This window comes from Doryrhamphus excisus, linkage group LG8 (assembly GCF_037039965.1).
Source record: "Doryrhamphus excisus strain RoL-2023G ecotype Guam linkage group LG8, RoL_Dexc_Guam_v1.1, whole genome shotgun sequence".
In the NCBI taxonomy this organism is placed as follows: Eukaryota; Metazoa; Chordata; class Actinopteri; order Syngnathiformes; family Syngnathidae; genus Doryrhamphus; species Doryrhamphus excisus.
The window spans coordinates 13100671-13125499 of record NC_136364.1 but is presented as its reverse complement, the minus strand read 5'-3'; the positions used below and the strand labels follow the sequence as shown (position 1 = coordinate 13125499).

The following is a 24829-nucleotide window of genomic DNA, read 5'->3' as shown; positions in this document are numbered from 1 at the left end:
TGCGGAGTCGAACCGAGATGCTTCTGCTCATAGTTGCCATCTGTTATGAAATATCCTCAGTCAACCCCAACTGCATTGACTCATAAAAAACTCATTGTTTGCGTCATGCGGCTTTGTGCTGCACACACACACACAACACACACACACACGACAAAGGTGATGGAAGTTTTCTACGAGAAGCAGGCTGACAATTGCTCAAGGTTACATTGTGTCAGCGTTCATAAGTGTGACACCCGATTGAGGCCATCAGCAGTGACACGCACATAAAGTGGCTGCTGCTGCTTCTGTGGCGGTATACACACAACCATGATGCTTTCTGGATAATTCATACCTGTCAAATGACCAAAGTGTCTGCAGTGGAACTTCTGAAGGTCAACCATGAAGACTGGTTGCACGGGGGGGGGGGGGTCGTATTTAGTCATTTGAGGGCCCAAGGCATTCTGCTTTTTAAAATTTGTTTACTAAATGTGAGTGTGTACTTCCCTGCTTTTGAAATCTCTTTGTTATTTGTCAGCTGGTTGCACGTTTCATAGCCATGTTTATGTACCCCATCCCCAAAACGATGATAATGTTAAAGGGACAGTTTGTATTTTAAAAATGGTAGCAATCTGGCGCTCACAGAAAAGTAAGTCAATTGTTTGTTGTTGGTTCTTAAACCTGATTGAACGATAATTGATGCAATTTCCGTGGGGAAATTTGATGTCTTGTTGGAAATTACAATAACGGCCATGTTAGTCCTTAACGGGGTCTGAGAAGTTGCTAAATCTAGCAACAAGGTCAACTGGAAGAGTGGGTCATAGAACTGCTTTAAGCGGAACCGCATATTTGATTGGCTAAGGTGGCAACAGACATCCACGCGCTTAACTCTCAGCTGGGATAGGCTCCAGCATACCCGTGACCCTAATGACGATAAAATAGCAGCATAGAAAATGGATAGATTCAAAAACGCATGACATAAATGACTAAAGAACAAAAGCGTGTTTTCGTCACAACGAGCCTTCTCAAGAAGTTTGCACCAATTATGTAATTAATTTATGCTAATTTATACTTTTAATAGATTTCCATTTCATATGATATGAAAGGTTCAGTATTTCAAAACTTTTCAGGAAATGACATGTATTTTAATCCCACTGTCATTGATTTGCCGGAGAATTTCATTTAAAGTTTGAAATAAGCAGCAACTTCCATTGTAGAAATCGTTGAGTGTCACATCAATAGCACATTAGAAGCAAACAAGTGCACTCACTGAAATTATGAAGTATTGAATAAGTATTGAACAAGGAGGTGATCCTTGTGATCCAGATTTTCCCTTTTCCAACTCTCAAACGCTCTTCAACTGAAGTCAAAGTCTTTGGTTCTGGAAGCATACTTGGCCAATGAAGCTGATTCTGATTCGGAAAACACTCAGCAGTGGATCTCTGATAGTAACCGGCGTTATTGTAGAAATGTCATTATTACTGTACGTCTGGCAACTGTGGTGGTGACAAGTGGTTCACTGCCAGGGCCAGCAAAGTCCTCTCTTTTGGACTAAATACCGTATTTTCCGCACTAAAAGCCGACTAGGTGCCTTTACAGAGCTCCAAAATTTGTAAAAACGTTGTTGCGCTACTTCGGTTAGCACTCTGGTGGTTCGAGTGTTGGACCATTTCCCGCTAGCTCACTAGCTATTAATTGTGAAGTGCTCCAGATGTTGTAGTGTCGAGGTTTGGAGTGGTCTGAACCTTTTATCACTGAGCTGCTACTTTTGTGCTTGTTACATTTGCCCGAGCAACAGATTTACGGGCTACGAACGCTACTAGCAGAATGAAAGTCAGGCCTACCGTGACATATTGCACGAGAAGATAGAGAGTTAACCGGGTTTCTTGCATCAAAACGACTGCTTGTGGATGGAACAGCTCAGTATGGGTGAGGGTGACAGGAAGCAGTTTGGAGCAGTTTTGCAGATGTCACACCAAACCATCTGTCGCTAATGCCACAAATATTTGCATATGTTCATTAATTCCTTTTCTACCGCTTTTTCCTCACGAGGGTCGCGGGGGGTGCTGGAGCCTATCCCAGCTGTCTTCGGGCAAGAGGCGGGGTACACCCCGGACTGGTCGCCAGCCAATCACAGGGCACATATAGACAAACAACCATTCTCACATTCACAATTTGGAGTGGCTAATTAACCTAGCATGTTTTTGGAATGTGGGAGGAAACCCACGCATGCACGGGGAGAACATGCAAACTCCACACAGAGATGGCCGAGGGTGGAATTGAACCCTTGTTCACCTAGCTGTGTTTGATGTCTATATATTTGCAAGGTAATAGCGGTGGTATTAAGAGCTAGATTAAGTGGGTTAAGTTCCCACTGCAGGCCAGGCACCAAATGCACGGCCCACTACTGGGTAACTGTCTCCATTTAATGACCACTTGCCAGAAGACGATTGCGTCAAGTGGGTCACGTCTGCGTTAATTTAAGCAAGCGATGCCGCGTGAGCCCAGTGGGCTTCAAGCAGTCTCCTACTAGCCTGCAGCTCTTTTAAACGCTGCACCTGCCGAGGCCATCAATTGACTTCGGTGCTCAATTGGAGTGCCCGGCTGCTATACCTATTAGCACTGTGTGCGGACTGCGGGGAGGTTTACAATAATAAGACAGCAACAGGGAATGGGGGCGTAAAATGCTCCTGCAGGATGCCAAAAGACAGTTGCAACCAGTGCTGGGCTGAGGCCCCCTAAGTCACCTTGAGTGTTCAAAGAGAGCAGTGCTGATTAATGGACCTCTGATTCCACAAACATTGGCTCACATCCTGCTGCACTTGTGTTGCTGATGCAAGGCTTGTGGTGTCTCTTCAGATAGAAGGCAGGGGATGAAGCGATAAAGGCAGAAAATTTGCCCGGTTTCCACCATGCTGGATTGGTCTGCAGATGATCATGAGGGGGGTTCAGAGCACAGTGGGGGGGTACTAGATACACTCCCAAACGAGAACAACAGAGGAGAAGAAGGAGCTCCTGTAGGAACTTGGTAATGGTAATGGTTTTATTTCATTTGAACATGCATCAGATTACAATTGAGTGCATCCCATAATCAGTTCCCACATGTCCACATGTCCAAAAGGAGTAGGAAGAAGCAAAGCTTATTAAATCCTACCCCTCCATCTGGTACATTTGTTCACTTCCTGCTTTCCTAATATAATTTAATTTTTTTAATTTTTCTTTTATTTTTGTCATGTACCGAAGTACGAGGTGATATGACCATACAATGACATAATGGGTACCATAGTAAGTGTCAATATAGTGATATATATAGCACATCATGACTGGTTCAAGACTCTTCATCCTTGTATTTAGCAAACATCAACTGCTTGTATTGTTTCTTGAATTCACTCATCGTTGTGCATTGTTTGAGTTCCTTACTCAATCCATTCCATAGTTTGATTCCACATACTGAAATGCTATGACTTTTTAACATAGTCCTAGCATATAAGTATTTCAAATTTAGTTCTTCCCTGTTATCATATTTCTCCTCTCTTGTAGAGTATTGGATGACATTTTTAGATAATTAGTTATTGAATTATATTGAATATATGAATTATATTATATTGAAGATGAACTATAGCAGCAAGTTTCAGTATTTGTGATTTTAGAAATAAGGAGTTAGTATGTTCTCTATAGGCGGCATTATGAATTATCCTTACTACCCTTTTTTGCAGTACAATTAGCGAGTGAAGATTGCTTTTTATAACTTCTGTGTGGACCAAAACATAGCCTTTATCGTGATAGTTTTCTGTTTGGTATCCGATCGGGACACCTCAAACTTTAAGCCTGCTTTTTTATCAATTGGTAGTGTTGAAAGCAGGACTAGCGTCATGCTAGTCCATCCTCATCTAGCTAGGGGCGGGGTAGAGGTGGATTGTACGTCATGAAAACATGAAAAACGTTGACCAGCTACTACAGCGAGCACCTGAATAGTACCCATCTCGCGTATGGAAAAGCGCCAATTGTAGACATAGCTGAGCCAAGTCAGTACCGTGTAGTGCATTGTTAACTTTATTGGCAGGGACTGTGCGGCTAGTGGGACATCATACTATTTCAGTAGCTGACACTTCTATTGCCATGCCGCCTACACACCATGGGTTTATCGCTCAAACTGTAATACGACAAACTGAGTGCAGCTGCTACGCGGCAACGGCGGTGGAATGAGCGAAATAGTTTGTGGAATAATTCAGACAAACTGAGTGCCTCCTTCTTCTTCAGAAGGAGGCGCTGTCTGCACTAAGTGCACTTAGCGTAATGTACTTTGATTGTTGGGAGCGTGTGGGAAGTAACTCACCAGGTGGACGCGGTACATGATGCTGATACCGAGAGTCATGAAGGGTTTGGAGAAGTCGATGACCTTCTCGCGTTCTGCCGTTATGGTGAGGCCGGCCACTGCCAAGTCAGCTTTCTGAAAGACAAACAGCCAGACACGCTGAAACAAACCCTGAGTTTTACTGCTGTGCTGACTCTATGTACACTGATACTGCGTCTACTGCAATGCATCATTCAAGTCTCAAGCTCTGAGACTCCGTTTCCCATGATCCTCCACTGAAGTGTCGAGCTTTGCCAGAAATGGCAATAGTGATAGTGATAGCCTAATCTCTGTCCGATTTAATGAAAATGTAAATCATTTCCTTGAATATATTTGACAATTTTCTTCAATATTTATTCATTATATCGGACTTCTTCTGACTTTTTCCAAATTCACCTTGCAGTGTTTGAAGCATAAGGCTCAGGAATGATAATATCCATTTCATTGGCTGTTTAAAATTATGTTTAAACAATGTTTTCTGTATGGAAAAGTATCATTATTCTCTGAAAAATGTATTTTTGTTAATACATTAATCCATTCTTTATCATGGTTAATTGGTTCCGGACCTGACCATGGTAAGTGAATTTCAACCAAGTAGGAAATTTAATATTTTTGTAGTTGGGGTATTAAAAAACCTGTTTACAACATTCTAAATACCGTATTTTCCGGACTATAAGTCACACTTTTTTTATAGGTTTGCTGTTCCTGCGACTTATACTCCAGAGCGACTTATAAATGAAAAAACTGTTACATAAACTGTTACATTTATGTTACATAAACACTGGACACCTTTTGTGTTCATGTTTATTTTTTGTGTTGCTGAATAAGCATTGTGTTAGCATATCTTACACCTATTCAGCCTGTTCTCTATTCTTTTATTGTTACAACTTGCCTTCCAAGAGGACGTAATGTCTGTTTTGGTCAAGTAGTTTGTAAGCTTTTGTGTGACTTATACTCCGGAACCACTTATAGTCCAGAAAATATGGTACTTTTTTAACACTTTGCACCCTTTTTGCCCAATATAGTAGACCTAATACACCAAATAGGATGCTTGTGTGTGCGGGTGTAAAAGTGTTCCTTTGAAGCCATGAAATCCAAAGCACTGAGTTTCGGTGTTCTAACTATGAAAATATTCCATTTATTAATATTGAGTCCTACTTTGGTCAGGAACCAATTAGGGGCGGTAAACGAGAGCGACTGTATTTCCATGTTTGATTGATATTATATTGTTCTTTGACAAGATCTGTGCTCAGTCCACTTGGCGAGAGTGGCCTTGGTCTGGAAACAAGAACTTGGACCACCAAGTAGCTCGGACTAGCGGGTCAAACACAGTCAAAGCAAAGCAATAGAAAATGGCTAACAAGAAAACAAGATACAGAGTGGAAGCGGGCGAACGAGGGGTTCTGTGAAGAATGGGGGAGAGAGAGAATGGAGGGGGGGTGACACTGCAACGCTGCAGATGCTGCAGATGTTGCTGCAAATGCATGACCTGCTGTTCATTGTTAGATTTGTTCCTTTAATGAATCAAAGCCTTAGATCACATTTACAAGGCCGGCCTTTGAACCCTCACCTCCTGCTCCATCGCTTGAACTCGACACCTCCACAAGCTGCGCACACACGAGCCCATCTTGCACCGGGCTGGCCATCCTCAGCCTGCAGGCTTTCACCCTCCATCATTATCAGGAAAAACTCCGCCTCATCTTTTCTTTTCTTTTTTTTTTTCCTTCTTTAGAGTCACCGTCGTTTTGAAAGTCTGATCGTCTGCGCCCGGCGCCAGAAGGATACCACACGCGGGGAGCGGCAGCCGTCGAGGCAATTTCTACAAAGGCAGATCCTTTGGCGAGATGAACATGCAGTCATAACGGCGGTTGAATTATTTATGTGACAATAGAATATTAATATTGATAACTGCATTTCTGTGCCTGCCTGCTGTTATGCCTTCTAGTCCTGGCAGCTTAAACGTGTTGCTGGTTCACTTTCATTTGAAAAAAGATGAAAATGGTGCGCTTGTCTGGACTGAATGGTTAGGCTGTCTGACAGCTGTCACAGTAATGCAGCGAATGGTGTTCGGTGAGGGGGGGCCTGGCAGGGGTACACAGGTACTATTGTCCCTGAGTAACCCCAGGCTGTCTTCTGTCACCGCCGCCAGCTTAACTGGCAAATACTGCACTCTCTGTCTTCTGTTTTACTTTCATTTTCTCCTCAGCCAAACAAGAGAGCAAAAATCCTTTGAGATGACCTTTAGCCTACGACAGATATCAATTCAAAGCATGCCTTGACATTTGGTCAGCACCCCACAGCTCATGCTGCTGTCGGAGACAAACATTTTTTGAAGGTTTTCACAAACCAAGTGGGCAGTGCATTCAGCGAAGAACACTCCGCTGGAACCTCGGTTTTTAAATGGCCAATTTACCGTATGATTCGGGTTTTGACTACATTTTTGCCAAAACGTTGGCTCAGTTATTATACATATTACGGTTGTTTTACCTTTTGGCGTGTTAAACTCCAGTGCCAAGAATATTGCGGGTTATTAATACGCTGTGTGAATCCAACTGTGTTCATGATGTCTCTTTATTACCAAACGTGCCTGTTCGCCTGAAGTCAATGTCACCCATTGTCCCCCATTGTCCTCCAATGTCACCGGACTGTATTGCCATCTGTGGTTAATATGCTTATTAAATGAATATATGCATTTGGTATTATTGTCTGCATGTAAACTATACCAGCTCTGTATTAAAAGTGTTTTGTGTGTCTGGAATGGATTCATTGGATTTACATTGCTCCCTGTTGGGAAAAATGTTTCCATATGATTGTGTTTTCGGCGTACCCTTCGAAATAGCTTAATTGTGAAAACTGCGGTACCACTGTCCTGTCAACTAATCAACTGCATCCATTGGTTGGATCCATGAAGGGAACTATGACGACCTCCTTCACCGCAAATCCTCCAAGTGACGCCTCTGTTCATATCGCCGCTCCGGATCGCCAGGCATGCTGTGCATGAAAGCAAATAACCGCCGGGGCCTTGTCACTTTTACTAAGTCTCACCAGCAACTTTTTCTACCTCTGCATGCGCTTTAAAATACTGGTAGCTCCACTCAACCGTTGCTGTGGAAGTCATACATGCAGTACTATTGTACTGTGAAGTCTGTATTAAGTGGAATTAAGGCTGACTGGGCTCTTTAATGCTATTACAACATTGGTTCTGTTGTTATTATGTTTTCTCTTCTTCTTTCCCATGCACTCCAAAAGTGAGTGTCATCCTCTTTGCAGCTGTGCTAAAGGAGCAGCCCGGCTATAATTAGAGCATTTACTACTGTAAATACGGTCGTTCCTCTAACGGATATTTTTAGCTTCCCCCACTTCCTTCCTTTTCCATACATCCTGTCCTCCTCTGCATTGCCTTGTAGGCTTCCCACCAAGGGATATCGTTAACCTCGCTACCTGCTTGGCATATGGCGACTCGACGGTGGGCTCTGTCTTTCATCTCCATTACACAGGGTACACTTATTTTGGTACATTTAGCAAGATTAAAAAAAGACACTAAAACAATGGTGAGCACTTTCTTTTGTACTGGGGCTCGAGGGCGCCACATGACCTCCCTTTAGAGATGGAACAATAACAACATGAGTCACTCAGCATGAAAACACACTTGTTAAAGGCCAGCGACAGTGACATTTGAGTCTTCCTCAAGGCTCATTATTGGACTTTAACCCTCAAGAAGTATGCAAGCTGTCACTCATTTGACTAAAAAAGGTCAGCGTCCAACAACTGCTGTAAAAATATATTATTTGCTAGATAGGAATTCTATTTTTGAGATCTGTAGTCCTTTAAAGGCTTGTATGTTTCCAGAAATATTTTTAAAATAAAAAATAAGAAACCAACTACAGTAATAACTACGGATGCACCGATTGATCGGCCGGTTTCCGTGGAAAAGCACATGATCTGTATATGTCAACGCAGATCAACGTAGCGTCTTGAAGAGGCGGCCCCGCCCACTTTCCTTCACACTGTACAGGCGTGCTAAATCCAAAACAAACATGTCTGCTGTGTGCAACTTACCCATAAAATGAGAGTGCTATAAAATAAAAAAAATAATTTAAATTTAATACGGCACACTTGACGCAGTGTGATTGGTATCGGCTGATTTGACTCATGGAAGATGGGTTTTTTAGTTGGGAGCATAAAACCCTGATTGGAGCATCCCTAGTAATAACACACACACCATTATCCAACATCAACAGTCACATGACGTAACATTGCTGCATGCTTCGAATGGGAAAACGGATCATCATGTGACACCCCCGGGAAAATGAGGTGCTGGCACCAGCATTGTTAATAAAAACACTAACAGACCTGGCAACCTTAAAAACATTTTAGGCAATTTACATTGATGTACTTTTCCCCAGCGAGTATTTGACTGTACAATCTCCGGATAAATAAGCTAGTTTAACATATGCATGTATTTACATACCCTGGAAATGAGCTCTCCAACCATGCCAGCCCACGTTCCATTAGCTCCAGGGACGCCATAAAGTCCATCCCCCACCAGCCGGATGCGATACTTGAACTTCAATATGTCTGCCAGCTCCTTCAGCATGTCCACACAGAAGCCTTCATAGCGCTCATTTCCCTCCAGGTCCTGGTGATTGGGTCGCAGCATCACATAGGGATTTTCCTGAATGGCAGAATAACACACCTTATGTCAGACATCTAATATTCCGAGTCTATGGCTTTTCCTCTTCCCCAAATGTTTTCTGTTGGATTTGGATCAGGGAAATGTGCAGGGAAAAGATTGAACTAATTCCTATGGAAGAAGTTCTTTGTTCAGACATTGTGAACTGGAGTGTTGTCCTGTTGAAAATGCCCCTGTAACACATAGCATCCACATCGCCAGCTGCCGTTTGACGCCCCTGCACAACCTGAAACTCTATTGTCACGGCAGTAACATTGGAAGCCATCAGGGCGGTCAAGGTTCCATAATAAAACTTTTTTCTACCTTTAAAGTCCAGGCGCTTCTGTGGCATTGAAGGAGACAAAGCCCTTCTCTTACAGATGTTGTCTGATGGTTATGGACCTGCATTGGCACCAGTTCGTTTGGGATGAGGATCATCTTGTCCCTTGATGGACAACCCTAGCTCTAAGGGTGTTTCGATGTAAAGTGTGTAAAGACGTTTATGGTGTTTGAAGACGTTTTAATGACGGTCTCGCCTTGCTTAGGCAGCTCGACAATCCGACCACATTCAAAGAGAAAAAGCTGTTTTGCCTTTGCCGTCCAGCGATCATGGCAACGTGAATACTTGACAGAAATTGAGATTGAAGCCAGTGTTGCCCAGGTGATGCCGACTGGACCAGAGGTTTTTCATGAACATTAAAATACAGCAAAGAAGGCAATGGGAAAGAAAATTAAAGTCGTCTTTTTGACAGGAATGGGTATTTCTGATGGCAAGGTCAAGGTCACAACCACAATGTGTCATTTTAGTGATGTGATGTCAGTCCAAACGAGCCTGGTTCCAATTACGCCCAAAGATAAAGAGCTCTGGCCCTGGCTAGTTTTAAGAAGTGATTAGAACTCTTGGAAAGCGCTCTTTTACAGCCGATAGACTTTTTCTGTCTGCCAAGTTAAATTGTGAAAGTACCTCTTTTTATGGTATAATAAACTTCACAATAAACACAAATATTTTACAGTCAGCGCGAATGGATAAAACAGTCTATATCCTTTGTATGAGGCGTACACGTTTAAAGACTGGAGCCAGGGAATAAAAGGTCTTCTTTAGTTGTTGATGTTGCAAGATTTTACGAGTGCCTTGCTGCACTATTCTTCAAATAATACAAGTGTCAGACTTCAGTACATCTTGAATGCTGTTGCAGTGTTTACACAGCCAGCAAAATTGCGTCTGGATAACAACACGGGATCACAATGCTTTGTTTTGCTGACTTGGCCCACTTTGCTAATATCGAGGGTTGGCTCTTTTGGGGCGTGATGCAAGTCGGAATACATACGCTTCCCGTCTACTTCATGAACATACATGCTCATTTCGAGCAGAAGCCGCAACATGACAATGATTCTGTAGATCGAAAGGACCGGTTCCCGTGGCTGGTTAGCAAGCCGTGGGATCCAATTATCTGATATCACTTCATCGGCCTGAAAACGATCTTTGTTTATCTTGTATGGTTCATCTATTGACTGTATGGCTGCGACATACACTGACAGAAAGAACAATTGCATGCTCTTCCACTAGATGGCAGAAGGCATCTGATTGATAATAAAAGCCTATGGAGGAAATATTCCCGTCTAAGTGTCCATCAAGATAAAGGATGTGCTGTGAGAGGCCCAAGATGATTAGAAAATGTTTTGTCAAGCTGCAGCTGCATTGCAAAGAGAACGCCGATACAATATTATTAATATATTATTATTAATACAGTAATGTGTTGAGTATATAGACTAGCAAGGATGTAGTCGCTTGGTAAAAAGCACCATAAGCAACTGGGATAAAACCTGGACATGCACAGGATATGAATGAATGTAGTAGACATTCAAAAAAATCCAAAATATCCAAAAATCAAAAAAACAAAAATAACGAACACAAACCAAGATATAACTTTCCCACTTTTGGACAGATTTAGTAGAAATACTCAATTGTTTTAGGCCACCATTAAATTTACACAAGTACACAAAATCTACACTGCGAAACCAGTGGACAGTGATCAATGATATAATAATCATTATTATATTATTAATTAGCCTATTATTATTAGTATCATCATTATTCTTCTTCTTCTTCTGATTATTACTACTACTACTAGTAGGCTAGTATTAGCCTGCTTATTGGCTTGCTTATTAGCTTGCTTTTACCCTATTATATGAAATTTGTCAGAGATTTTTTTTGTAAAAAAAAAATCTATAAAAATATAAAACAAAATCAATAACAAATTTAAAAAATCAATAAAAAATATCAAATTATTTAGGAGGGTTTACAAAAATTTTAGGGGGCCTGCTTTTGCCCTATTATATGAAATTTGTTACAGATTTTTTTGTAAAAAAAAAATCAATTAAAAATAGGCCTACTGACACCTCTGGTTAAAACACTAATACCTCCAGGGTCATATCTACTGGAAGCACACTGCGCACCAGGCACAATATAAATGCTAATTTCCAATGGAAAAAAATTACATATAAGAAAAAAATAACAACAGAAATGCTTATTTTCCACATCCTCTCACAGCGAGGATGCATGTTAGCATTCTACAACATGTCATTACGTGGCAACAACACATGATTTACTTCCACGCAGTGACACTGTACGCCCCTCCTCCCCCATAATTCACAAACTCAAGCTCCACAATTACACAATGAAAACTCTCATTAAGGAAATGAACAGCAATTAGTCTATAGCCACCAAGTAACATTATCTTATTTGAACGTATACATTCCACAATGTGGTGGACATAAAGTGATGCTATCGCACCACACGTTGACCTTTGGCCCTTGGACACAAATTAACAGCACTATTAATCTCCTGCCGTCACACAACGTAGCAGCATCGGCTAAACCAGCTCACATTGACTCAATATTCCCTGCTTTTTATTGGTAATTAATAGGAAATAATATTAACAATTAAATGTGTCTTATTTTTGAGCATTTACTGATTTTCATCCACTCAACGTGGTTGAGCGTTTGATCACATTAGGGGGCGTGAGCATCACACCTGTAGGGGGCGCCCGTCGCCACACGCTGACTCCATGAGGATTCGGTGAGCGCCAAGCATTAGTCAGGAGGTTTTCTTCTTTCCTCCTCCGCGGCGCTCGCTAACCCCCCCCCAGAGAATGGCGCCCTGGGCAACTGCCCATATGGCCAGTAGCTAAACCGCCACCGCCTCCACGCCTGGTGTGGATTTATGTATGTGAACAAGGGCCGCATCATCAGGAGTTTTACGAGCGAAATGGTGACATTAAAGCTCTTGATATCTTCTCTTATGTGCTGATCAACACAGAGTCGTAAAATTGCACCCGGTGATCATCCGTCACCCAACGGCTACAGGAATCAATAAAAAAAGAGAGCGTATGTTTGCTGATGTGTTGGCCTTCTGGGGTCATGCCGGACTTTTACAATCACCTTTTCTTTTTTCTCTCCTGTCAGGAACTACCATCCATCCATTTTCTATGCCGCTGATCCTCACTAGGATATGCTGGAGCCTATCCCAGCTGTCTTGGCCAGCCAATCATAGGGCACATACGTATACGTAGACAAACAACCATTTCCACTCACATTCATACCTATGGACAATTTGGAGTGGCCAATGAAGCTAGCATGTTTTTGGAATGGGGGTGGGAAAGCGGAACCCCGGAATAAAATCACACATGCACGGGAGAACATGCAAACTCCACACAGTGAATCGAACCGAGGTTTTCCCGAATTCCTGACTGTGTGACCTACATGCTAATCTTGCTTTTTACTATTTCCACACGTGCAAATATACTGTGACTGTTAACTGTGACATATAGCAGGATGTTGAAACAATGAAACTTCTTCTCCAGCTAGACTTTAATGACTTTAACAAAAACCCCCAACCATCTTGGTTAAGTGTAAAAAGAAGTTAACCACAGGTGACATTAAGGCATTAAATCAATCATCAATATTAAAGACAAATGAGGGGAAAAAAGTGATTTACATCACAGCACGTGTGTTACTTTTTAACAACTTTCGTTGTCACTCAAGTGTTAAAAGAAGTTAGCCACTGTTAGAAGATAAAACTATAAATCACATGTGGTGATGCGTTTAGTGACGCTGGGTTTTCCTATCTTGTATTCACATGAATATGTTCTCCTTAAAAAAAAAGCACAAAAAAACACAAAAATCTTAGACTTAATGAATATGAATTTTGTTTTGTCATCTTGCATGAATATAATTTGAATATAGATATTTTTTGCAGCTTTATAGGCACATTTCTGCCAAACATACGACTTCAGGGGTTGTAATGGCCATGAAAAGCCTAGCGAGGGAAATGTTAGTGTCTGTCTGCACCCCCCCCCCCCCCCCCCCCCCCACACACACAGGTAAGGACGCGGTCTATGCTTGATGATAAAACAAAAGGCAGACTTCTTCAACCCGCCTCTTATTCCCAGGCCAAGACGCCTGTGGTGGACTGATAAGGGTGCTGGAGGACTCGGATGGGGGCTCTGAGAAAGACGCAAGCAAGGACACAGGTGAACATCCACCAGCACATTATTAGGTACACCCACACCACAAAATCATATGCATTTTTCAGCTGTGCAGAACTGCACTTTCTAATATTACGATTGCTGTATTCATCTCAATGAGAGGGCTGCCTCTGTAGTAAAGATATCGTAATTCTGAGCCATAAAGATCTGCAAGCATCAGGGCTCACCGTCTTCTGGTGCAGGATAGCAATGCAGGCCAACAGCAGCCAGAGGGAATGGAAGCTATGAAAATGCAAACAGGTTATCCCTTTTTACGACTTGACAAGATACGGCATTCCACAACACAGATAAAGCCAAATAAAACAATGCATGAAGGCCATCTTTTTCCTCACAGAAGCCAATCATTATTTTTTTTCCAATCGCATGCCCATGCCTGCTGAGGTAATGAACACGAGTGTAAACTCAGCATGTAAAAGAGACATCAGTGATTACAAACACATGACCTGGCAGACCCGAGGGGAAGTCATTGACAATTGTGTTGACTGTGGCAACAACGGTCTAATAAAACGGGGAAGATGTAGAAGCGATGGAATTGTGACACATGCAACCGTTTGAAGGTGTTCATGACTTCTAAGTGCTAATTCAAGTGTTTGCAGGTAGAAACGGTTTGAGCTGCTGCACACCAGACAGATAAGAGCGACACAGCAATCATATCGTGATGAATGAGCTGTGTTAGGCCCGGGAAATTGCCCCACGGTGGCTTCCAAACTTTGGCCGGGGGACTCGATATCTTCGAAATGAAATCAAGCCTCCGAAGTTGCACTATTCATTCCTTCGTTCCCACGTTCTGTTGGGAAGGCAGCATCTCGTTTGTTCTCACCCACACACAGACAGACGCATCTTCGTGCTGACATCTGAGTCAATCTCAATCTGCTTGAGATACATCCATCCATCCATCATTCATCCATCCATCCATCCATAAATATATACATCCATCCATCCACCGTTTCATCCATCCATCGTTTCCTCATCCATCCATATAGCCATCCAACGTTTCATCCATTGTTTCATCCATCCATCCATCCATCGTTTCATCCATCCATCCACCGTTTCATCCATCCATCATTTCATCCATCCATATAGCCATCCATCATTTCATCCATCCATACATCCATCATCCACCCTTTCATCCATCCATCATTTCATCCTTCCATCATTTCATCCATCATTTCATCCATCCATCCATCGTTTTGTCCATCATTCCATCCATCCATCGTTTCGTCGATCATTTCATCCATTCATCACTCGTTTCATCCATCCATCCATCCATCCATCCATTGTTTCATCCATCCATCCATCATTTCATCCATCCATATAGCCATCCATCGTTTCATCCATCCATACATGCATACATCCATCATCCATCGTTTCATCCATCCATCATTTCATCCTTCCATCCATCCATCAATCCCTTCATCCATCAATCCCTTCATCCATCCATCATTTCATCCATCCATCCATCGTTTCATCCATCCATCAATCGCTTCATCCATCCATCCATCGTTTCATCCATCCATCCATACATCCATCCATCCATCATCCATCGTTTCATCCATCCATCCATCATTTCATCCATCCATACATACATCCATCCATCCATCATCCATCGTTTCATCCATCCATCCATCATTTCATCCTTCCATCCATCCATCCATCACTGAGATATGCTGGGTGTTGAGGTTTTAAGGAGAACATCATATTTTAGGTTCTGCATGGATCCTTGATGCCTAATATTGTCTGAAGCTAGAAGGGATTCCTACTTAAGAAAGAATGGCAACAGGTAGCGGAGTGAAAGCAGTGAAGCGCTCCTCACACCATCTATATTTACGACACACACCAAGGAAGGCTGACATCGTGAATTATTAGCTCCGGCTGATGTGCTGTGATATAGCCTCCACCGAGACACTCCGGGCCAACCAATTCACACCATCACTTCCTCTGATCCCAAGAAGACTGAAAAATGCATAACTATTTTTTTTTACTATGGAAATGTTATAGAGGAGCGGCGCTGAGGGTTGGCTAAGATGTATGGTGCCGTGCCACTTACCAGTATTGTAGTGATGGTGAGAGTCGTGTTGAAGAGGGTGTCCGTCACATTGATGGATGGCAGCGTTTTCTCCATCGACAGACCCGCTTCGGAGTGCCACAAGCCAATCTGCACACACACACAATAAACACACAGATCAGTCATTATGTCCAATGGGCAATCGAAACAGCCAGGAAGAACGCTATGACCTTCAGGAAGCAGTGAATGACCAGACAGACAGCTCAGAAATACGCCGGGCGACAAAGACTTAGGTTATGTCTCAATCTGTGCACTTCCATACTTACACTTTACATCCTTATGCATTTAAAACACTAAGTTTACGTATGTAAGTTTGTGAAGTGACTTGAGATTGCAGAAGGCAGAAGAAGACAGCGCTTGTTTGTTTCCAAAAGGAGCTGTTCCAGGCATGTGTTCAATCAGCAGCGGCATAATACATTCATTAAACCAATTAACAGTGTTTCCTGTGGCAGGAAAACCCATTCTCGTTCTTATTAGAGTGTGGATTTGCAACACTTGACAAAGCAGATGTCTCACAAGTCCATCAGGGACAGATCTCATTGAAACTGTCAGGCAGATTCAGAAACAACCTGGAAAAAAAAGCCACGGATTGGTTGTCGCATGGATTGAAGGCCAGTTGGATCAATCCGCAGCCCGGGTCCTTGGGGAAATAACCATTTCATAATAATACACAAAACAGGTCCAAGGAACAGATCATCACTTCTAAGAAGATCTATGCTGGCACCTTATGCTGCCAATATGCTCACATATGCAGGGGTAGCTAACCTGCGGATGGCAAGTTACAGGTGGATCTTTGCCGGTCGATTGCGAGAATATTAGAAAGAAAAATTAGGTCAGTGGCGCCCATCCCGAAGAGTGACCAACAGGCACGCATTTTGACTACTGGACACGCCCCTACGCCTTGCCAGCTCTCCAGGCCACAACCCACAAGCCCAGTCCCAAAACCCGGATCCGAGTCACCGTTAATGCACACAAGCAAGGGGGTGACAGAGCACAGCCATGCGCCTGTTCCAGCAACAGTAATTATTTTTAACATGGCTCAAAATCCGGGTCGGGTAAAACGTAGGGGTGCCCAAAGTGCGGCCCAGGGGCCATCTGCGGACCATGGCTGATGTCTTTTTGGTTTTGTTCGTCTACCATTTCAGCGTTTTAGCCTTTTTCTGTCTGGTAGATGAAGTCCGAAGGGGGATGTGTCTGTGTCCGTATCGCCAGTAAAAAGAAAAATCAAATATTAGTCGACTATGGACAAAATCAGATTTGAAAACAGTATTAATGGTGACTGTTACCAGTGTTGCCTTTATCGCTGTCGGAACATCGACAGTCCACCACATTCAGCGTTATCAGTTCAAATTGCATAAGATTGATTTGTAAGATTAAACATTTAAGTGTTGGATCCAGCCGCCTCCAGCCTTGTTTTCTCCATCCATTGTCACCTGATTCTGCTTTTTCAACAACACGATTACGATCTTGATAAAAAACTTTCTATAAAAATAACATTTTTTTTTGCTTTTTCCCTTTCCTAAAACTAATTTATTTGCTCTGACCTTGAAGCACGTAAGTCAGTCAGCTTATTAAATCCTTTCCAAACTCTAGATCAGATGAAGAGACAAACCCTGACCCACAAAGACAAAACACAACCAATTTCAATGTCCTTGTCATAGCAAATGTTTTACTTCTACACCTGACACCAAAAATATACACAGCCCGAATATCAGCTGTCATCAGATAACATAGATACTGTGCTTTTTATTACTTTTTATCCAAGTGCTGTTTTAATATGGGAGATATGCAGCGGACCTGAGGCCACCCGCAAACACAATGACGCCAGAAGCCACAAAAAAAACGCATGAAATATTCATGAGGAGCTTTGAAAATATGGCTCTCATTGAAAAACATCACGATGTCAATTCATACCAAATTTTTCTAATGATCCACATTCAAGGTCTGTGGTCCAACACACCAAGAAAACGTCCTCGTTAATAAAAAAAAAAAGGCTGTAGAATAGCATCATCACAAAGTCAAGCTCATCTCCGTTTTGAATGTTGCAGAGGAAGAACAAATGATTGCTTCCAATTCAGCCTTGATGCATCGATGGGTGGAATCCAAATGAGTTGTCCTTACTTCATGCTGCACCTCCTTTGGGGATGTTTGTTCTTTCTTCAGAGTGAAGTGGCGGAGAATCTCACAAGAATAAATGACAATAAACAGAGCAGACTGAGATTACCTTTGACAAGGTACTTCTACGGAAGTGGATCATGTACTGTATTGCTATATCATTACAGTATGTCCCCGCTTTTTGGAAGAGTTACGCTCCACGCCTGCAGGCAAATTGCAAAAATCCGCCAATAATTGACATGTTTATAAACGTGACGCTGATGCACACTGCATGTTACATCTTGTCAAGTGGCATCTATGTTTAAATACATGTGGGAATTTTTCCATACCTTGCATTGCATATTGCAATATTTCTATTTTGCAATATTAGACATATTTCTATCAAAACCCAGTTCCGACTGCGAGGGATAACACCGGATGTCACAAAGTACTTCCACATATTGGCGCCACTGGATGACAAGTACGTAAGAAAATAAGTACATACAGTATATAAGTATACTGATGAAAATATTTGGCTTCAGACTGAATTTACTGCGGGCTGCACGGCGGACAAGTGGTTAGCGTGCAGACCTCACAGCTAGGAGACCCGAGTTCAATTCCACCCTCGGCCATCTTTGTGTGGAGTTTGCATGTTCTCCCCGTGCATGCGTGGGTTTTCTCCGGGTACTCCGGTTTCCTCCCACATTCCAAAAACATGCTAGGTTAATTGGCGACTCCATATTGTCCATAGGTATGAATGTGAGTGTGAATGTTTTTTTGTCTATATGTGCCCTGGGATTGGCTGGTTGGTCTACCCCGTCTCTCACCCGAAGACAGCTGGGATAGGCTCCAGCACCCCCTGCGACCCTCGTGAGGATAAGTGGTAGAAAATGAATAAATGAATGAATGAGTGAGTACCACTAAATCATTTTCAGGTGTTTTTCAAGGGTAAAACTCAATACCAATGTGTTCCATGCTGATATTGTACCTGCGCTAGAAGTCGTTCCCTTACTGACTCAAAGAGAAAGCTCTTTCAGTAAACTCCAGCAATGGCCGCCACAAATAGACGAAGAGGAAAAGCGAGCAGGACCAATACGGTGTTGAGGCAACCACTTCTCCCTGCGTGTTTAAAGCCTAAGGCTGGCCTGATCTCAGCGGGGGTCTACAGGGGGTCTGGGCATGGGTGGTGGCAGAGAGGATAATGGTGTGGGGGTGTCACCGCGACTCCTGCAGGAAAAAGAGGAAAGGAAATGAGCAAGATGAAGGAGTCGTGAGCAGGAAGTGGAGGAAGATGAGGCTACCAGGGAAAGGAACCGGCCCTTCGGTGGCCCTGCCTTCAACTCTCTTTGGGCCGGTCGATGAGGGGAAACGGAGCGGTACCTTCGGTGAGTCACAGGAAGGGAAAAATGTGCGTAAGCAAGAAGGCACACAAGGGAGGAAATATAGTATGTGCTACTGATAAAGTTATCAGTCTTTGTGAAACTTCTCTGTGCTTGGATGAATACACGGTGATATATCATGAGGCGCTCGTTACCACCTGCAGCAACAAATGTACAGTATATGTACTATATATGTACTGTACATTATGCAGGATATTTGTCCATTTATGCCCTGCAAAGTCATCCTCATAAACACCAAAAGTCAAATGACCTTCCTTATTTAAGGTATTTTAAAAAAGTCACATTTTCTTGTTTTATTTTAATGAGTAATGATATTGACGTTCTCCTCCAATATTGGACATTTGCAATAAAGTTGACGGTTGTAATTATTAGATTGAGCTCCAGAACCTTCCACTTGGCTGCACGGCGGTCGAGTGGTTATCGCGCAGGCCTCACAGCTAGGAGACTCGAGTTCAATTCCACCCTCGGCCATCTCTGTGTGGAGTTTGCATGTTCTCCCCGTGCATGCGTGAGTTTTCTCCGGGTACTCCGGTTTCCTCCCACATTCCAAAAACATGCTAGGTTAATTGGCGACTCCAAATTGTCTGAATGTGGTATGAATGTGAGTGTGAATGGTTGTTTGTCTATATGTGCCCTGGGATTGGCTGGCCACCTCTCGCTCGAAGACAGCTGGGATAGGCTCCAGCACCCCTGTGACCCTTGTGAGGATAAGCATGAATGAATGAATGAACCTTCCACTTCTCTCCTCAATTGCCATTGTTCACTCGCAACCCAATCCAGGTTTAATCCCTAAATATGCCTCCCACCACTAAAGAATGACGATGTCAGGATTATGGTGTAGCCAGTGACAGGACTCAACTATGGTGCGTTCAAGGACCGCCGAAAAAAGTGCGAAATTGCAACCATTGACAAAAAAGACATTATCAGTGAAGCATAAAAAGTTGTGGGCTTTTTAAAAATGCTATTTATCTCACATGTAAAGTATGATCAGATATTTATTTATAAATAATTACAGACTAATGATGAATGAAATGTATAAAAATTGTAAAAAAAAATTTTTTTCACAAAAACCCACAAATTTGTGGGCCGTGAATGCTGATCATTTTGACGATGTCTGTGCTTCATTTGCTTAAGATCGGCATATTCATATATTTGTCCTTCACGACCTTAAGTTTCCTTGTGTTTGGGGATGATCACCAATATGATTTGAACACACCGCCTACTGGATCAACTGGCATTTGTCGCCTAAAAGACATTCCGGGTCCATCTTCCAACATTGAGGCAACAAAGAAGATGTCTGATATCACTGCCCTAGCTTGTATCCTTCTGGATGAATGGACAGAGTTCCACACTGAAAATACAACATGAATCAAGTCGTATCTTTATTGCAATTAAAGTTTTTTCGACCGTTTTAAGGCTCCACATTAACAGCCAAAACGGTCATAGTACGCTTGCGAGGCAACAGCGTTGCTTAAAAGGTTTTAAACCAAAGCAATCATCTTTTATCATCACGGCACACAGCAGACCGTGCACACATCGATATTAACAAATCCAACGTGCACATCTGCGCCGCTCTTAATTTGGTATATTTACAATGTAATCACAATAAAAGCACAGTCTTAGAGTGCTGATGGCTTGGGTTTGTTGATGGCGTGTTGCAGAAAAAGGGGTGGAGGCAAGATGAGGAATTGAGCATCATAAAAGAGAGGCGAGGAGTAAAAGAACCCGGGGGTGGGTGGGAGTAAAATCAATAAGGAAGTATGAGCGGCAGACAGCTTGGGAGGCAGCAAGGAAAAGGAAAGCCAGCCGTTTATGAGAGTGAAAAGAATGCATGACAACAATAGGATGACACCTCTTCCGATGTGGGAATGAGGGAATACCTTCTGCGATGTGGAAATAGAGCTCGGCGCTACAGGGATTAAGGTGGCAGCTCACTCAGGATTCATGCTGACATAAGCGTCCATCACAAAGGAGGAGTAGCTGTTATCAATAGAATAGCATCATGTCCTGCGGGCACCTTACAGCCAGACTGAGCCCTTCGATGATACTAGGAGAAATTGTACTTTAAAAAAACGTCTAACAGTATGCTACCCACACGTGTGCTTAATATGTGGTGAGAAATTAGCTGTGTCATGTTGAAAGACATTGTCAAAACAAGCACTCAGATTTTTCTGAAAAGTACCCAACTGGGCGTAAGGGTGCAATTTGGGAACTACGATGGAACGGGAACAGAGCACTTTCAACAAGTGTATGGAGGCTCCAATCTCGCCTCACTGGAGAGCGGAAGGAGAAGGAAGCCGTTCACAGATGGAGAAGACATGAAAACGTCTTTCATAAAAAATATGGCAGCATCTAGTCTCTGAATAAAAAAAACTATAATAACGATTGAGAAAAGACAGTCCAGAACAAGATGGAACCAGTAGACTAGCAACAAACCACCAGTTGGCATGTCATTCATTCAGTGCAGGCGTATGATTGCCTGTGATGAGTCAGGTGATGTCGATGATGATGATGTCATTGATATACCGATACTGATATAGATACTGTAAATGGACGTTCGGCACTTCTGTTGCTGGAACGGGTCAAATTAGAAAGCGTTTCCAAGCCGTGACGTGTTTTGTGGCTCCATTTCCCTTTACTGGAAGATGAGGCTAAATCGCTCTTTTGATGCCAAAAGTAAAAGACAACACCTGGCAAGTTGCCAGTTGTACTATTTGCTACTGAATAAACAGTATAAGTATACAGTATACGGCATACAGTATAAGACAGTGTGGCTCACACAGCCATTTCCTGGTTGTACTATTCTTAGAGTGACGAGTACACCCCCAAGAACTGCATGAACAGTCAAAGAAAGGGGGGTTAAGGATGGTTGTCAAACTGTGCAGCAAAGTAACATTTCAAAGCGACATGGAGAAAGACAGAGGTACGGAGGTAATGAGGTACTGAGATAATGAGGTACTGAGGTAATGAGCTAATCAGATAATGAGGTCATGAGGTACTGAGGTCATGGGGTACTGAGGTAATGAGGTACTCAGGTAATGAGGTACTGAGCTAATGAGGTACTGCGCTAATGAGGTACTGAGATACTCAGGTACTGAGGTAATGAGGTACTCAGGTACTGAGGTAATGAGGTACTGAGGTAATGAGGTACTGAGGTAATGAGGTACTCAGGTACTGAGGTACTCAGCTAATGAGGTACTGCGCTAGTGAGGTACTGAGGTAATGAGGTACTGAGATACTCAGGTACTGAGGTAATGAGGTACTCAGGTACTGAGGTAATGAGGTACTGAGGTAATGACGTACCGAGGCAATGAGGTACCAAGCTAATGAGGTACTGAGCTAATGAGGTACTGAGATACTCAGGTACTGAGCTAATGAGGTACTGAGCTAATGAGGTACTGAGGTAATGAGGTAATGAGGTACTGAGGTAATGAGGTACTCAGGTACTGAGGTACTCAGCTAATGAGGTACTGCGCTAGTGAGGTACTGAGGTAATGAGGTACTGAGATACTCAGGTACTGAGGTAATGAGGTACTCAGGTACTGAGGTAATGAGGTACTGAGGTAATGACGTACCGAGGCAATGAGGTACCAAGCTAATGAGGTACTGAGCTAATGAGGTACTGAGATACTCAGGTACTGAGCTAATGAGGTACTGAGCTAATGAGGTACTGAGGTAATGAGGTACTGAGATACTCAGGTACTGAGGTACTCAGGTACTGAGGTAATGAGGTACTCAGGTAATGAGGTACTCAGGTACTGAGGTAATGAGGTACTGAGGTAATGACGTACCGAGGGAATGAGGTACCAAGCTAATGAGGTACTGAGGTAATGAGGTACTGAGGTAATGAGGTACTGAGGTAATGAGGTACTGAGGTAATAAAATAAAATCCTCATAAATAAAACACTAAAAGTATCAGATGATAAGTAAAGCGGGGGTTCATTCCCCTAAGATTATACATATTTAGTACATATACGTACTAAATATATGTAATATATGTAATAGTACACGTATCAGGGATGCACACACACACAATGTTTCAGCATATGAGTTAAAAGCCAAAATGATCGCTCTCCTACAATGCAAATACGTGATGGGATGTAAAGTATTGCCAACCCTAATCCATCTAATCCATAAATTAAATAATTCTTGCCGTGTGTTTTGCTTTTTTTTGGCAAACACCGAAAGAGCCCAACCAGCATGGATGAACGTGAACTGGACCCCCGTCATATTTCGAGTACACCCACTCAGTCCGTATCAGAACAAACATGTTCATGCCCACCAGAAAAGCCCTGCAGAAATGTGTGTGTGTCGCATGTTTTCCGGGCGGACGAGTGAGTTTTGAGTGAAGCTCTCGCCGGCATGACTCACATGGCGGGATGAGAAGAATCAGGGTGGATTGCGGAGGCATTCACAGGTGCTGAAGTGGGTGGCTGACATTGACGCACAGTGAGGAGCATCGGGCAAAGAAAATGTGGCGACTTTGAAGAAAATAACGTCCTGCAATTGCCTTTTTTAAAATTAGGTCCAGCTGGAGAAACACAAGAGGTTCAAACTGTGTGTGTGTGTGTGTGCGTGTTCCTTCACACATTTTTCTCCCGATGTGATGATTAATTGCACATTGTGTGGCATCATGCTGGAGTTGCTCTTGCTCATGTTAAAATAATTACGACTCAAAATGGAGGGGAGCTTCTTTTGACCGGCAGGCTGGAGCTTCATGTTCTCAGCTTCTCTTGTTAGTAACAAAGCAAACCTTAGAAAAGCCTCAGCCGCTTCCCAGCGGGCGAACCCTGACACCACCAACTGTTCAGAAAGCATCATGTGTGCTGGCAGGGGGAGTGCAACGAACAAGGAGCACAGAGGGAGACCTTCTGGCTGCTCCTCTGAACAAACACCGTCATGCAAAGTATGTTTTATCATGGTGGTTAGGGGGAGGTGGGGAGGAAGACGTTTGTGGCGCCCCCTATGTGATGAAGCCAAAATGCTTTGAAAGACTTGTTGGTATGCATGTACTACAGATACTCTCAAAGTTTTTTTTAATCAGCAACACCTCTTGATGACTTTATGGATAATTAGATGCATCGGTTGTAACGAGACATGCTAACAAACAACGAAGAAGAACGAGACCAATTGTATCAATGAGGAGACAACGAGCAGCAAAAAAGGGAGACTATGGAGCATACCAAGTAGGCTAAAGTTAGTATTTGCATTTTTTTTAGATGGATGGATGGATGGATGGATGGATAGACTGAAATTGCCAACAAAATGTTGTTGCCTGGCTCCCGTATAATAATAAATAATAATAATAATAATGTGGTAAATAAATAGATGACATCAAATATGAATGAGTGAATATTTTAGTTGTGTCTACTCAAATGTTACAATGTTGCGGCTGAGCAGGTATTACAAATAGTACCTGCTGGCACCTGCAGAAAAAGCATCAATAGCGAGTAGACCCCAGCGGAGCAGTGGAATCGGCCATTGTAGGGCATTGTAACTAAACGCATCTCTAACAGTTCTACAGCCGCATGACAGCTTTGGTGGGAATTTAAGAGTGAAAACTGACAACAGTGGGACGCATTTGGATGATGCAAACACACACACACACGCACACGCACGTGCACACAGCCTTGAAACGCCCGTTGAGGGGGATTTGAACAACAACTCAACATTCTGCTTTTGATCTTATTCCCAATCTCCAGCCAGCAAAGTGTAAACTGA

The 24829-nt window shown here is 42.8% G+C and overlaps 1 protein-coding gene across 3 annotated transcripts in view; it reads right to left on the bottom strand.

Annotated features, from left to right (window-relative positions):
• The window catches only part of grik4 (glutamate receptor, ionotropic, kainate 4), a 270511-nt gene that overhangs the window by 19228 nt on the left and 226454 nt on the right, over positions 1–24829 (bottom strand). For all 3 annotated transcript variants that reach the window (XM_058079390.2, XM_058079391.2, XM_058079393.2), the window contains 3 exons: positions 15597–15704; positions 8802–9005; positions 4313–4426 (listed from right to left, as the gene is read on the bottom strand). In XM_058079390.2, the coding sequence (XP_057935373.1) occupies positions 4313–4426; positions 8802–9005; positions 15597–15704 (426 nt within the window). The remainder of the gene's footprint in view (positions 1–4312; positions 4427–8801; positions 9006–15596; positions 15705–24829) is intronic.